Source organism: Psammomys obesus, unplaced genomic scaffold (assembly GCF_907164565.1).
Source record: "Psammomys obesus unplaced genomic scaffold, mPsaObe1.curated_primary_1811, whole genome shotgun sequence".
Lineage (NCBI taxonomy): Eukaryota > Metazoa > Chordata > Mammalia > Rodentia > Muridae > Psammomys > Psammomys obesus.
Genome location: NW_026596073.1, coordinates 26,388,969 through 26,403,354, shown reverse-complemented (window position 1 = coordinate 26,403,354; position 14,386 = coordinate 26,388,969). Strand labels below are relative to the sequence as shown.

The 14,386-nt window shown below is 43.8% G+C and overlaps 1 protein-coding gene across 2 annotated transcripts in view; it reads right to left on the bottom strand.

The window, feature by feature from the left end:
* Nucleotides 1-380: 380 nt before the first annotated feature.
* Nucleotides 381-14,386, bottom strand: part of Usp13 (ubiquitin specific peptidase 13) — a 94,401-nt gene continuing 80,395 nt past the window's right edge. For both annotated transcript variants that reach the window (XM_055626119.1, XM_055626120.1), the window contains 3 exons: nucleotides 14,080-14,233; nucleotides 2,660-2,744; nucleotides 381-474 (listed from right to left, as the gene is read on the bottom strand). In XM_055626119.1, the coding sequence (XP_055482094.1) occupies nucleotides 381-474; nucleotides 2,660-2,744; nucleotides 14,080-14,233 (333 nt within the window). The remainder of the gene's footprint in view (nucleotides 475-2,659; nucleotides 2,745-14,079; nucleotides 14,234-14,386) is intronic.

The window sequence follows — 14,386 nt, the reverse complement described above, 5'->3', positions numbered from 1 at the left end:
TTTAAAAAGTGGGCATTTTTCTCACTGTAGGGGAAGCCTCACCACTGACCCCCCAAAGCAGAAAAGAGGGAAAGGCAATCCGTTTCTGATGTGCTGGCGGCCAATGCCTTGCTTACATCACCCCCTTCCTGAACAGTTACAAAATCCCTACAACAAAGTACTGCCAGCATAGAAATTCCTTCCCGGTTCTTCTCCAGAAGGCGTCCAGTGACCATGCTCTTGAAAGAAGCAATAAATAACCATGTAGTCCTCTGCATCCAGCTGTCCCAAGTTGTTTTTTTTTTTTTGTTTTGTTTTGTTTTTTTTTTTTCCTTTTTTTTTTTTTTTTTTTGGCAAATTAAAAAGGTGTATGGCTTCTTTCTCGCCACTTCTTGTGAGGTTTAGCTTAGTATCCTGCGGTAAAAGTACATATACCCCAGGTCTTTGGGGGGCCTTTCTGAGGCACAAACCTTGTGGTCATTGTAGATCACCCATCTGAAAGAAAAGAGGGAAGCATGAGGTGGATTTGTGTCAGTAAGGGTCACGTGGCACAAAGAAGGCATGTATGCTGTGCGTCCTCAACAACTCAGGTGTTTCACCGTCACCGTGGCCCAACCCCGGCATAAAGGGAGCAGATAAAGAGAACAGGACTTTGGTAAAGAATCCCCGGGAGGGCAGCACAGGCTGCCCTTGCACTGGGCAACGTTCACTGGGGACTGGGCAGACAACTTTGTGCCTTCTCAACAACTGTTCACCCGCCCAGCCACACCTCCAGCCCTGTTCTTTGGTTCTTGAGTTCAATCAGAAACTAGTTACTACAATGTACTGGAGTTCTCCAAATTGTTTAAATTTTTCGTCCCATAATTCTCTTTTTAGAAACCCATTAGCAGCCTCAGAAAGTAATGCAAGAATAAATGCAAATTCTGAGAAAATAAAAAACCAAAACAACAACAAAAAAAGGGTGCAATTTCCCCGCAATTTAAGGTTTTAAAATGGGTGAAAGGACATGTGTGTGTGTCCTCCCCAAATGACACCAACAAAACAAAGAAAAACACATCAACACATAGATACTGGCTATCCTATGCTTACAGAATACATATCCTTTGCATTATTTCGGCCTGTGCTAATCTGTTACAATTATTTGCATGTTTTTCTATTATAATTAGGCCACTCTTTGAACTCATCATCTGTGTAAGTTCCTGTGTAAAAAATAAGATTGTATGTTTTCAGCATGAGGTGCATTTAGGTTCACCTACATTATAGACAAAAGGCTCCTCTCTCCCCTAGCCCACAGCTGGTGCCTACTTCTCTCAAAACTAAGAGTTTTTCTCTGCCACAGACTAACCCCAAGATTGGAAAGGGCAGCCTCACCCCCAACACTGTTCACTGGATGAGCCTCTTTGTCCCAAGTCAGTGAGATGGGGAGTTTGGAACAAGCCCAACCAACAGAAGAGAGTGGGAATGTCTCTCATTTAGGCAATTTGAAAAGCTACTGTCTTGTGCCAAATCAGCCCACCAGCCATTTTTGTCTTTTCTCTATGCTGTGTCCTCCTCTTCAGAACGGTATGTTAAAAACTGCTTCATTTTCACCAGCCTCTTGAATTTGTTATTATCTTATTTTCTATACTTATGTTCTATACTAATCAAGCTGAGACTCTAAACCTAAAATGCATGCAAAAAAAAAAAAAAAAAAAAAAAGGGAGTTTGGATGGGAACAAACTATCTAGGTCATGGGAGACATTGGTGAAAGGCCAGCATCCTATCTGAGTGGCCAAGCTTATGCCTGTCTCCATGTGATCTGAGCAAGCAGGAAAGCCCACCACAGGCTACCAAAGGGAACCAAAGAAAAGGCACCCAAGAATAAGGTGTGAGGTTAGACCTCCTCATCACAAACCTTGAAGTCTGACTCAAGAAGCTGACATCTAGGTTGCCATGCATAATACCCGACTGTATGAAGTAAATAGGTAATTTGTTAACATAAGTATGTTCACGTCACACTGCAAACAGGCCATGTCAGAAACACACTTAGACTAAAATGCATTCATTTTTAAAACTTAAAATTAACCAGGGCATCCTTGCTCTCTCATTTTCATGGTTAAACCCACTTATTCTATGCTATAGGTGAAGCTTTATTTGGGGAAATCACCTTGGTACAATAGGTCAAGTGACTCTGAATACCAATTCTGGCACCCTGATAACTAGCTACCCTGAGCCCTGCTCTTTGTATTTCTAAAGCAGTTGAGCATATAGCATGTAAGGCATAGATGCATGCCTATAACTCGAGTACTCAGGAGGCTGAGGCAGGAGGCCCCCCCCCCCCGTTAAAGACCAGCCAAGACTACAAAACACGCTCCAGGCTAGCCTGGAGCTGCATAGAGACTGGTTTAAAAACCAAAGTATACCCCTTCAAGACCAATATGAGAGGCTAAGCATGGTGGCACTCACCTTTAATCCCACCCAGCACCAGGGAAGAAAAGGCAAATGGATGTGAGTTCAAGACCATCCTGCTCTACACAGTGAATTTCAGGCCAGCAAGGCTACATAGCAAAATCATGTCTCAAAACAAAAAACAATGTGAGAACCAGAGATAACATAGAAAATACTAGTAGGATGAATAGAACGGCTGCTCTCAGGAGGAACGCAACACCACAGCCATCCACTGCCTTCTACGAAGACTCACCGTCCTTCCTTTTTGATATGGCAAACATAATGGCCACTCATTGTGGATGTTCCCATGTGACTTATGAACGCAAACAACTCATACCCTATGGAAAAGAAAACAATTCAGTTACAAGGCAGCAGTGAAGAACCCAACATGCTTCTAAACAGTACCTGGGATCAACAGGGGTCTCACCAGCTATGGAGACTCACAATTCAATTCCATGTACGTTGCTGTATTGAACACACACACATCCGGAATTGCACACCCCTAGCTATAAGCTATGTCTTTGGTAGAAGCTCTCAAAGTATGGCAAGCACTGCTGAAGAAACAGGATTAACATCCCCAGACCTGAGTCTGTAGCAAGCTTGCAGGTCTCCAAGACACATGAGGTTGGAAAGGTTGTTTCACTTTTCTGAGGCTGTTTCTATCACTGAGTTTGAAGAAAAACAGAAAAGGGAGGAAAGGAGATAGGAGAGGAGGAAGGAAGGAAGAGAGGAAGGGGCTGGGAAAAGGAGAGAGAAGGAAGGCTGGAGGGGAAGAGGGAGGACAGGGAATGAATAGGTAAGGGAAAGGAACTGGAAGGAAGGAAAACACGTAATTTGCAGAACTTTGTGAAATATTGAGTCAAGTGTCATGAACTGTCAGGAGTGGGAGGAAGATGATCACTGTCAGTTTTAGAAAGGGCCACTGCGTCAGACTTATGCTACAACCTACCGAGGGTCATAGGATATCGGGTCTCAGTTTCTCTGAAGAGATGTGTGACCCCTCAGCAGGATTGTGTTTTTTCTCCTCTCAGCAATTCATGTCACCAAGCTCAGTTCTTGTTGAATTAACTTCAGTTCGTGTTGCTTCTACCAATCCTGACTCACTCACACAAACTGAACTCCACGGACAGGTACCCAACCCCGCAGCAAACTGTTACAGACTCCGATGAGATGGCCAGAAAGGCAGAGCAAACGTTTATAGACTTCCACAGTTATGGGTGAGCAACAGTCCTATGTGAGTAAGAGACATTCAAAGGGGCTTATCCATTTTCTAGTACTCACTTTCTTTTTTATTATCTTTTTCCAAAAATAAAATTCTGGACCCAGCCACTTCTTACCCTCCTCTTCCCTGCTCTCCCATTTGCTTTTCACCTGCTGGCTAAATCCTCCTTTCCCCAAATACTTGTCCCTAGACATGATCTCTTGGCTGTCCAGATGCTACACTGATGATCTCCTATCTGTCCCGTCTTCTGACACCCCTAACCTACAAAAGTCAGTATCTGTAACTCTGATTTCAGATGTTTATTGTTTTCCCCTCTCTCCAGACATCCTCTTTCTGGTTAATCCCAGCCAGTCTCCTCAAACAAATGCTGATGCTCTCAGTTTCATTTCTAGAATGCTGATCTACATTGTTGGGATTGATCTGGAGCTACTATGCATCCGAATGTTAATTACCTGCCCCCAAGATCCTTACTGTCCTACCAGCAAATGCTCACATGCCCAAAATGAGTTGTGTGAACATTGCCTCCCCAATTATCCTTGACTGGCTAATAAAATTTCCTATAGCCTGGGCTGGGCTGAAGGGAGGTAGCCAGAACTAAGATTTGTGGGATTTGCAGTTAAAAAAAAAAAAAAAAAAAAAAGGACCACAAGGAGAGAGGAAAGAGGAAGAAAAGAGAGCAGGTCACCACTTGATAACCAGGAGCACATGGCCAAGAACAACTTGTTTTGAGGACTGGCCTGATAGAGCAGAAGCAAACCAAATGGAACATGCACAAGTGCTTACGGGAAATTTGGCTGGGGAGTACACAAGATAGATTAGACAGCTAATATCTGCCCAGCTCCAGAGTTTTAAGGCTTATAAGAAATCTATCAGGCCTCTATTCCTTTTATTTATAAAATAGCTATCCTAAATCTAACAGGTCTCTGTGTCTTTTATTTATAAAATAGTGGGTTAAGAAATAACTGCTACTGTATTAATAACCAGCATTAATTAATATTAATAGAATAATTAATTCATTGTTTATATGCCTTAATAATTATATGAATCAATATTAAATATTATTAACTCCACAATAATACATAGCATAAAACTATCCAGGCATAGGGGTGCATGCCTGTAATCCCAGAACTAGGGAAGCTGAGGCAGGAGAATACAAAGTTTGAGACCCCAACTCAAAAGAGAAAGTGAGAGAGAGGACAGCATAACTCAGAATTTCTTATATTGCCCTTATTTCAGGGACTTTGTAGTGCCTATTTGTTCTAAGACTGCCAATAGAGTTATTAAGGTTTTCTACATATAAGACTGTGTCACCTAGATACCTTTTATTGGGTTGATGAAGTTTTCTTTTATCCCCAGTTTACTGACAAGTTCCCCTCAGCCATACCATCCCAATCCATGTCAATTCCAGTCTCCTAGTAACTTTTGTCAAAAATTTTGGTACTTCTATTGCTCCTTACACCCTGTCAAATAATTAGCAAATCTAATCATCATGTCCTTCAAAATATATGCAGGAACCTTCTCCACTCTTCCCCCAGGTCCAGGTCACCATGGCCCTTCTCGGATCTGGTTACAAGTCCCCTGGAAAGTGGTCATTTACTTTCCCTTTTCTTTTTTAATAGAAGTCAAATTGTGGTCATTATTCTTCCCGACACTCTCTGGTGACTCCTACAGACCACAGTAACCTCTGATTCTTACAACAGCCTATGAGACACTCCTCCCATCTTTAACCTCACTTCACACTAGTTACTCTGGTCACACGCAGTGCCGCAAGCACACCCAGTGCCCTCTGCCCTCAAAGGAATGCCCACACCTAGCATTCCTTCTAGCAGCAACTTTCTTCTTCAATTCTCACATGACTCCACATCTCAGGTCAGATGCCCAGAACCACCTTATAAAATATTCACCTATCTTGCCCCTCACCTCATTCCTGCTGTTCCCTCATCCTGCTTTATTTTCCAAACAACACCAAATGCCACATGACGCCACATACTTCTTGGGCATCTACTTCTCATCTACCAACATTAGCCCAGTCTGGACTGCAGCTTGAAAAAAGACACAGAGTTTTCAATTTTTCTTGAAATATTCTAGGCACAGAAAAATAAAGTGATTTTCATGAGACTGTTGAATGTTTTAATAAATAAGTGGAAAAGGTAACTCTGCTCAGGTCCACCCTTGTTTCCATAGCTTCTTATACTGCAGATAGTTTTATAAACCTCATACCAACATGGAAATTTGGATATATACCGGTAAGTCAATATTAACAGGAAATTAATCATATGCTAAGTTTCTAGTGCTATCATACTGACTGGCTGAAATGGAATCCCAGTTTAGATATCAGAAACCAGGCAACAGAGTTGCGATGACAGTCATCAGACGTGAGATTCAATTTTCAAAGACATTGTCCAGAGATTTTAGCATTTGTCTGCCCTCCTCTGAGCCTCCCTCCTAAGCTAAGAACCCACTCTGCCTCACAGGAGGCAGGAAATGCTACAAGGAAAAGCTTTCCTTAACACCAAGTGGTTTTTGTAAGCAAACCCCTTTAAAACAATTCCATGTCAAATCCCAAATCTTCAGCTGAAGAGACAAAAAGCTGCTGCTCCCCCTCAGGTGCAGCTCCCCCTATAAGTTCATGAAGAGAGGACACAGTACCCCCAAAGTTTATCCCCCAACCAACTGTCCCCTAAAACAGTTCAGCAGTTCAAGAGAATACTGAAGAAGCCCTTTCCACCCCACGCCAGAATGTCACATTGCTCACAGACCCACACAGCCAGAATGACCAGCCAGATGGAGTCAGACAAATCCAGATGTTACCAATACAGCTTTACCATTAGCCACTGTCTTAAGTGGATTTCTAATGCTGTGATAAAACATCATGACCAAAGTAACTTGGGGTGAAAAGGATTGGTTATAGCTTACAATTCTCAGGTCACAGTTCACCATCAAAAGAAGTCAGGCGGGAACTGAAGCAGACTCCATGGAAGAATGCTGCTTACTAGCTTGTTCCCTATAGCTTGCACATCCTGTTCTCTTATACCATCCAAGATGAGCTGCCCAGGAGAAGCAATGCCCACAGTGGACTGGGCCCTCCCATATCAATCAAGAAAATGAGCCGCAGACCTGCCTACATGGCCAACCCTGTAGAGACATTTTCCCAATTAAGAGTCTTTTCCCCAAATGACCCTAGCTTGTGTTAGGTTGATATAAAATTAGCCAGCATAGTCCACAGAGGTACTTTATCCTCTTCAGTTAAGAAATAAGTAGGTGTGTATACTCAGAATAAAAAAAAAAAATTAAAGTGTGTATACTCAGAATCGTTAAAAAAAATTTAATGTGTGTATACTCAGAATCATAAAAATTTGAAGTTTAGCATGAATCCCAGTCCCATAATTTAAATTAGCCATGTTTATCAATATAAGCAACTTCCCATGCATTATTCAAAACCTCCTACTAGGTACTGACAGCAAAAGAGAGAATCTCTTTCAACACATTTGCAGAAGCTAAGTAGGCAAGAGATGCCAATTTATATCTGTTTCCAGAAAGACTGAAATGACTAAAGCCTACGGGAAAGCTGCCCACGGTTCCTCTCCAAGTCCTCTGGAGAATAGCCCCTCATGCACAGTACTTCCCAGGCAGAGAGAAAATGGAGCTTGAGACAAAAAAATAAATGGTTCAGAAACGTTGACTTTCAACAGAGAAACGGTCAACGTACCTGGAACATTTTGAGGTGCCTGTACAACTGCTACAGGCTCTATTCCCATGCCCATCCAACATAATATCAGCTGTACCCTGTATGACTGTCCTCGGAGAAAGCAGCTGTCAGATAAACCCCACGGAAGCCTGAAGGTACAAAAGGTTGACAGCATGTCTTGTGGAGTAAAGGTCACAGTCAAAGCCCACCCACAGTCTGCTTTTGTTCTGGTGAGAGGGGGAAGAAAGAAACGAGAGGAGTATGACACAGCTGTGCATATGACCATCAAAATATGAAAGGGTTGGCGTTACACTTAAACAACTCAAAATTACCCAAGGCAGTGACATTAGAGTAAGTCTGCTGCCTCCAGTCCGAAGGGTCAACTTGGTTCATCACACCCCTCACTGCTGAAGTCCCAAACTTAGGAAGTTAATGCCAACTTGCACCTTTTGGCTAATAAAGATTAAAAAAATTTAAAACTTAAACAAACAGTTTCTGTCCCATGGGACACATAAGCTCAAGGATGTAGTTTGAAGTTTGAACACATCAGCCTTTGACCCAACCCAGGCAAGCTAACTCTAACTTTCTTTGTTAGCGTGTTCTTAAACAGATCAGCATCCTGGGCCAAAGCTGTGACTCAGTAATAGAGTTCTGCCTGGTGTGCACACGGCCCTGGGTTTTACCCTGTACACTACCAAGTAGTAAATCAACAGGAAATATAAGCTAATATCCTAGTTATTCACAGTGTTTATGAAGTAGTGGTGTCTGACTGCTTCTCCCATCAATCAGCTTATCTGAGAGGTACATTCACTTCATATTCCTGAAAGTCATGATCTTGCCTTCTTGAAAATCACATTTTCAACTACATGACATTACCCCAATCAACTCCAGCCTCAGAGAACCCTGACATGCACCTACTGCCATAAGCAATTAGTATACACAACAGGCACCAGTATCTCCTGGGCATGACCCCAGTCTGCACTGAAAGGAAGGGAAAGCTGGTTGACCATTCAGAGGCTGTAAAGCCCAGTGGTTCGCTCCTATTACCTGTAACACAACACCTTTGGCATTAGCTCCAGCGACCCGTGCCTGTCCCAAGCAGGCCAGTCTGCCACACACCCACATCATCTGTTCAGAGTGGTGAACAGTGATGAAAGAAACGCAGCCATTTCTATGGCTGCTCATTCCGCAAGGCAGGACTACAGAAAAGTCCCTGGAGTTCTCTGTCAGTGGGCGCCATCTCCTTTTACCATGTGGCTTAGCCTACATGTTCTGAATTCCTTATTTTGGCTTCATGTCACCTGTTCTTGGGTCTAAAAGTTCAGGTCTGCAGTCTCTCTGGTCCTGCACAAGTGTTAGTGAACATCACAAAGCCACAGGCTCCAACTGGAGCACTGAGACACCGTCTTCTGAACAGAGCCAGGCCACTTGCTCATGTATGCACAGACCATCAACTCCTGCATGTCTGTCTGTCTGTGTAACTGAGGACTGAACCCAGGGCTTCGCATGTGCCAAGCAAGCTCTCTAACACGAAGCTGTATCCCCATTCCCCCTCCTTATAATGCTTCAAATTATAAAGATCATGTCTCTCCAAATGTAATGGTCCTCAGGCATTCATATTGGGATGAAACTTACTTGGCTCCAGAGAATGGCTTTTGTTGGGGGAGTAGCTATCCCTCAGGGTGGGAGCTCTGAAGACTAGGTGCCAAAGTACTGAGCAAACGAAATGAGTCTCTGCTTTCTGGTTGAAAACTCTCAGCTGCTGCTGAAGCCGTCTGAACCACAGCAGCAGCGCTGGAGGGGTGCAGGCTTGAAGTAATCACGGCGTAATCATACGGTAATTGCACCGGCAATCAGTGGGTTCTTTAAAAAGTTAAACAGTCATTAAGCGCAATACAGAATGGGGATGATTTTGTAGTAGCGGGGAGCCCAGATAGGCCACAGGAAAAGCCTGATTTATCCGGTTAGAAAATGTTCAAAACTCAACAGAAAATTGGGTTCTAGTTCTAAAATGTGGAGGACTCAATAATAAGTAAGCCTAATGAAAAGCAGGCTTTCACCTCCATCCCAGCATAAAACATGAAACTAGACAGCGGGTGTGAAAGAAGAAGGGGAGAGGGGGTGGTGGCAACTGAGCAGCCATTGTACCCGACCCCCCTGGTAGGCAGAAAAGGGGGAAGCCCCTGCCATGCAAGGCTAAGAGTGACAACAGCTGCTTCATGAAGGCTGATGGAGTCAGCGGCCCTTCCCGAGCAGTGCCATCGCTTGCTTAGTCAGAAAGATGGAAACACCTGTCGGTTCATTACCCATTACCCAAAATGCTTGGGACCAGAAGTGTCTAAAATTCCACGTGTTCTTCCCTGTTTGTTTTATTTTTAAAATTTGCATATGTTGGGACCTAAGAGAAAACACAAAATTCTTTTATGTTTCATACACATTAAAAAAAAAAATTAGCTGGCAGGTAACCTATTCTCTCTGGAGTCTGCCTCTGACAGTAGCCCCCCACGTGAGCTCAGGTGTAAAATGTGTCACTTGAGCCATCATGTCAATACTCAGAACTTTCAGACCTGGGAGTCTTTGGGATTTCTTTATAACTCACAAATGCTCTAAATGGAACCTCTGAACATGTGAACCTCCTTGAACCTCTATCTCAGCAATAATCACTTCTGAGTCAGGCACCGGCCTCACTGTGTGCGGTGTCAACCTAGTGGGGAAGGTTCTGGTAGCCACTCTCCCTTTCTCACAGCTGTGTTATCCTAATATTGATTTTCAGGGGATGGTTCTCATGAGAACACTTTATTTCCCAGCAGGCCTGGTGAACCATGGGTTACTGGGGGACTCAATCCCAAATCTTGGTAGGTCTGAATAGGGCCCAACTATTTGCATTCCTGACGTGTTTTGAAGTAAAGTTCTACTGCCCCAACCCACATCTGAGCAGGCTGTCTTTCAGAAGACTTACTCTTCTTAGCTCACCTTTGAGCTTCCCTATGTGAAACCCACAACCTGAATGGAGCATATGACAGAGTCATAAACTCCTGGAACCTGAGAAGGCTGGGACAAACCTGTCTGTGCTGGTCATAACCAACAAGACACAGCTGTAAAGGGGGAAGCTGAAACCATCTCGGGGCTTTTGGGAAGAGCCTGTCTGAGAATGGACCTAAAACAGAAGACACAACAAGAGAACAGAGGAAACCAGTTATGGGTCCTGAGCCTTGTGTGTTTTCCTCTAACCCTAATGTGCTTTCAGCAGCTGCAGCAGCTTAAGAATCTTAAGTTCTTCTGACACAACACCAGGAGCCTGCCCTGGCAAATCAATTCAAATCTCTCTGTTATGTTGGGAGGTGTTGTATAACTATCTCCTTGAAACATTCCCTCCAGAGAAAGAGCAAAGGTTCTTACAATTGAGAAAGCCAATGAAACTCACAAGGCTCAGAAAACTCTGAAACTTACAGGACCCACAACCCCCACCCCCAAGGCTCTAGAGCTATGAACTGTTGGGAAGAGGAGACTTTCCAGTGGAGCCACCTGTAAGTTTTGCTCCAATGATGCAGCTTTGGGGAGTACTCACTCATAATGGGATGGGCTTTTTATTGACACCTGGTGGGATGCAGCCACCTTTGCCTCACTCGTGTTCTTGTAAGTAACCCCAATAAACTCACAAGTTCAGTAAGCTTCTCTTGGGTGGAACAATTTCTTTGGTCTGCCATTGGTACCTTATTAGGGATGAGTAGACTATTGTTCCTCTCTCCCCAGTAAAAATCTCACAACAGAAGAGCCTGGTCTTTTCCGGTCAGTACCAACTCCCTTCTGCTAGTGACCTGAAGCCTCAGTTCAATACAGGCAGCCGTGCCTGCATGTAGTCCCACATGTTTGACGTCATCTCCTTTTTATCCTTCTCCAGTAACAGAACCCATCTCCTGGAAGCCAGGACCAGGGACCTTTCAGATAAAAGCGATTACATCCTAGATCATGTTGCCTGGGTTCTGTCCTGCCTCAATTCCAAGGCTTGCCCGATTTTGTGAAATAGTACTTCATTTTTGCTTAGAAAAGTCAGAGTCAGATTTCCAAGTATGTGGCTCCTCAAATAGGGATGTCTAACCTCCAAATGGCATTCACTGTCTCTAATTCCAGCATCTCAACCAACTCACCAGCTAAAATGGGTAGAAATGATATATAAGGCAATATACTTGAATGAAACACACTTCTCTCCAGGTTAAGCTGTGTTCAATGTAATTATAACCACACCCTACAGAATAGCCTACCACAAGGCCATTCACTATGTAAAACTCTACTATCTAAGGAATGCCACATCCTTGCATTCATTTCATTCTTCCAATGATTTGTTTGCTGTTCACTTACCATTAGGCCAGTGACAAGTTAAACAATACACAGAAAAACATCTTAAATAAGATTAAGTCATATATTTTTTTTTTTATAAAATGAAGAAATGGCCAAAGGAAATGAGGAAGCCATTAACCCAAGAAAACTAAATAGAAAGATCAACCCCAAATCCCACCAAGGAAGGGTGACCAGTGAGTACATGATGGTTTTGGAGGTCATGCGCACAGCTAGTGAAGCCTTCAGAGTTTGCGTCTCTCACTTGAAAATGGACAAGAAGCTTAGTCTAAAAAAGAAGTAACTGAAGGCCCAGCACAGCTCATTACATCAATTATATTCGTTTCCTTTTCTATTTTCATGTGTGTATAGTGTGTGGACTCTGGGTACCTATAGGGGTCTGAGACTGACATCAGGACTGGCTCTGGATTGCTTTTCCACCTTATTCATTGACAGTCTCCCAATCAAACCCAGAAATCACCTAGATGGCTGGCCTTGCTAGCCAGCTTGTTCTGGGGTTCCCTTCTCTCTGCTTCTAAGGCTAGAATAAAGACACATTTACTCCGTACCTTTTCACAGCACTTCTGACAGGCCCCCTTCCCCACCAGCACCCTCAACTCCATGCTCTGACCCAAGTGTCTTAACAGATGCTTGAAGGCAATTTTACAGTATTCTTCCTATAAGGGCAAAATCTGACATCCAGCAAGATCTGGGTATCCTCGAATAATCATTGGTGTCCTGAAAGATTGTGTGTCTGCCTTTTGTCATTACTAACTGGCTGACAGCTCTAAGTCTCCATGCCCCTCAGAAAACAGGAAACCCTGAGGCTCGGAGCCCACTCTCTCTGCAGCCCAATGTCATGGTGCTTTACAACCCTTCTACCAAAGGGCTCAGATCTCCAAAGAGCATCATGGTCGTCGATGGTACGGGGAACCAGTGGAGAGAATGGAACAAACTCTGCTCAGAAATCACTGAGAGCATGTCTATAATGGCATCTTGTGTTTGGGGCTACCAGTTTCTGAAAAGAAACACGAGACCTTGTAGATCAGTGGTTCTCAAGCTTGCTACCAGTGACCCCCCCAAACCATAAAATTATTTTCATTGCTATCTCATAACTGTAATGAATAGTAATGTATATGTCTGATATGCGGGATATCTGATATTCAACCTCGGTGAAAGGGTCATCCGACCCCTAAGGACACGCGACCCACAGGTTGAGAAACACTGTTGTAGGTGCATTTGGAAGAATTGTGTCTTATCCTTTTCCAACTTAGAAAAATGAAGCATTTCAGTGAATAGATTCCCACTTTATAGAAGAAGACGGTAAAAGGCAGGGAAGGAGGAAGAGGGAGAAAAGGAGGAAAGGGAGGAGAAGAAAGCAAGTGGCCAAGTTCTGAGCACAGGTGATGACATCACGTGTTCAGTGATGGGAGGGGCTGTTTCACAAATAGGGAATCACCTGGCAAAGGCCTGCTTCGTGCAAGAAAAGAGGGTGGTAGTTGAATATGGTGCTGAGGTGCTGTGCCAGGCCGCAGGAAGAAGAATACAGAAGTAACAGGTGTGGTGGGCTAGGCTGTGACTGTGGAGCATGTTAAGAGCTAAATGTCACCTTACAGGAGATGACAGCCCACGAACAGGATCCCATGATGGTAAGACCATGACTGATGGGTCTGAATTTGTCCTTACCTCTGAAGATCTCTATGATCTTGACCATCATACCTGCTCTTCCCACTCCATTTTTTCATCTGTGAAATTGGCTGCGGTAATAATTGAAGGAGTGTTTCTATACAACCTACTTGCGATAGTGCCTGGCAACCAGCCACCACGGAACAGTTGGCTACTGAAAAAGAGAACTCGTCTGCCTATGGCATCACTTTGCGTCATCTTGAAATAGCCATTCAGAAAACTACCAACAATCCGCCTGGAAATGGGAGAGTCCAGGATCTAATAAGATTGCTTTTCTAGAGTCAAAGCGTTCCTTTATGAATATTAATGCCTCTTTCGGCCAAAGATGCTGTGCTTCGTGAAGAAACGTAAACCTCGCTGGAAGAGACAAAATTGGATTGGCCATACAGCTCCACAGTGGAATGCTCGCCTAGGTTAGGCAATGCCCTACCCAGCACACACAGAAAAGAATATACAAAGTCCAAACTGGTACCTGACACACACACACACACACACACACACACACACACATAAACACACATACACACATACCCGTGCATCAACACTCTTGTGGCATGACTCTACATTATCTAGATTTTTACCAAATCTTTGGCAGCCAAAGTGGCAGGATATTTCATTTCTGAGAAAACAGCTCTGTGAGAAAGCTGAATGATGTCAAAGGTTTCCGTGTATGGAAAGAGGGGAAGGTGTGACCTGAAATACACATATGGCTACTGAGATGATGTCTAGGGCAGGGACTTACTTCCAGACCCATCCTTGACTCTGGGCCCCTCAGGCTTGGCCTCAGACACGATGTTTGCATTGGCATTGTTCTCCATCTCAATCACAAAGTTACTGTCCTCTTCAAACTCAGGGTGGCTGAAGATCCAGTCCAGTGCTCTTTCCAAGTTATGATTCTGAAGAAAAGGAAATCCACAATGCACTCAGCATCCAGGCTTCATCATGTCCCAAACATTTATACCAGGTGTCAAGCTACTAGGCAGGAGGCCTAAATGAATGGGGTCCTAAGCACCGTCTGAGTGAGAAGCTTGGACTCTGCCCCTTGGGGA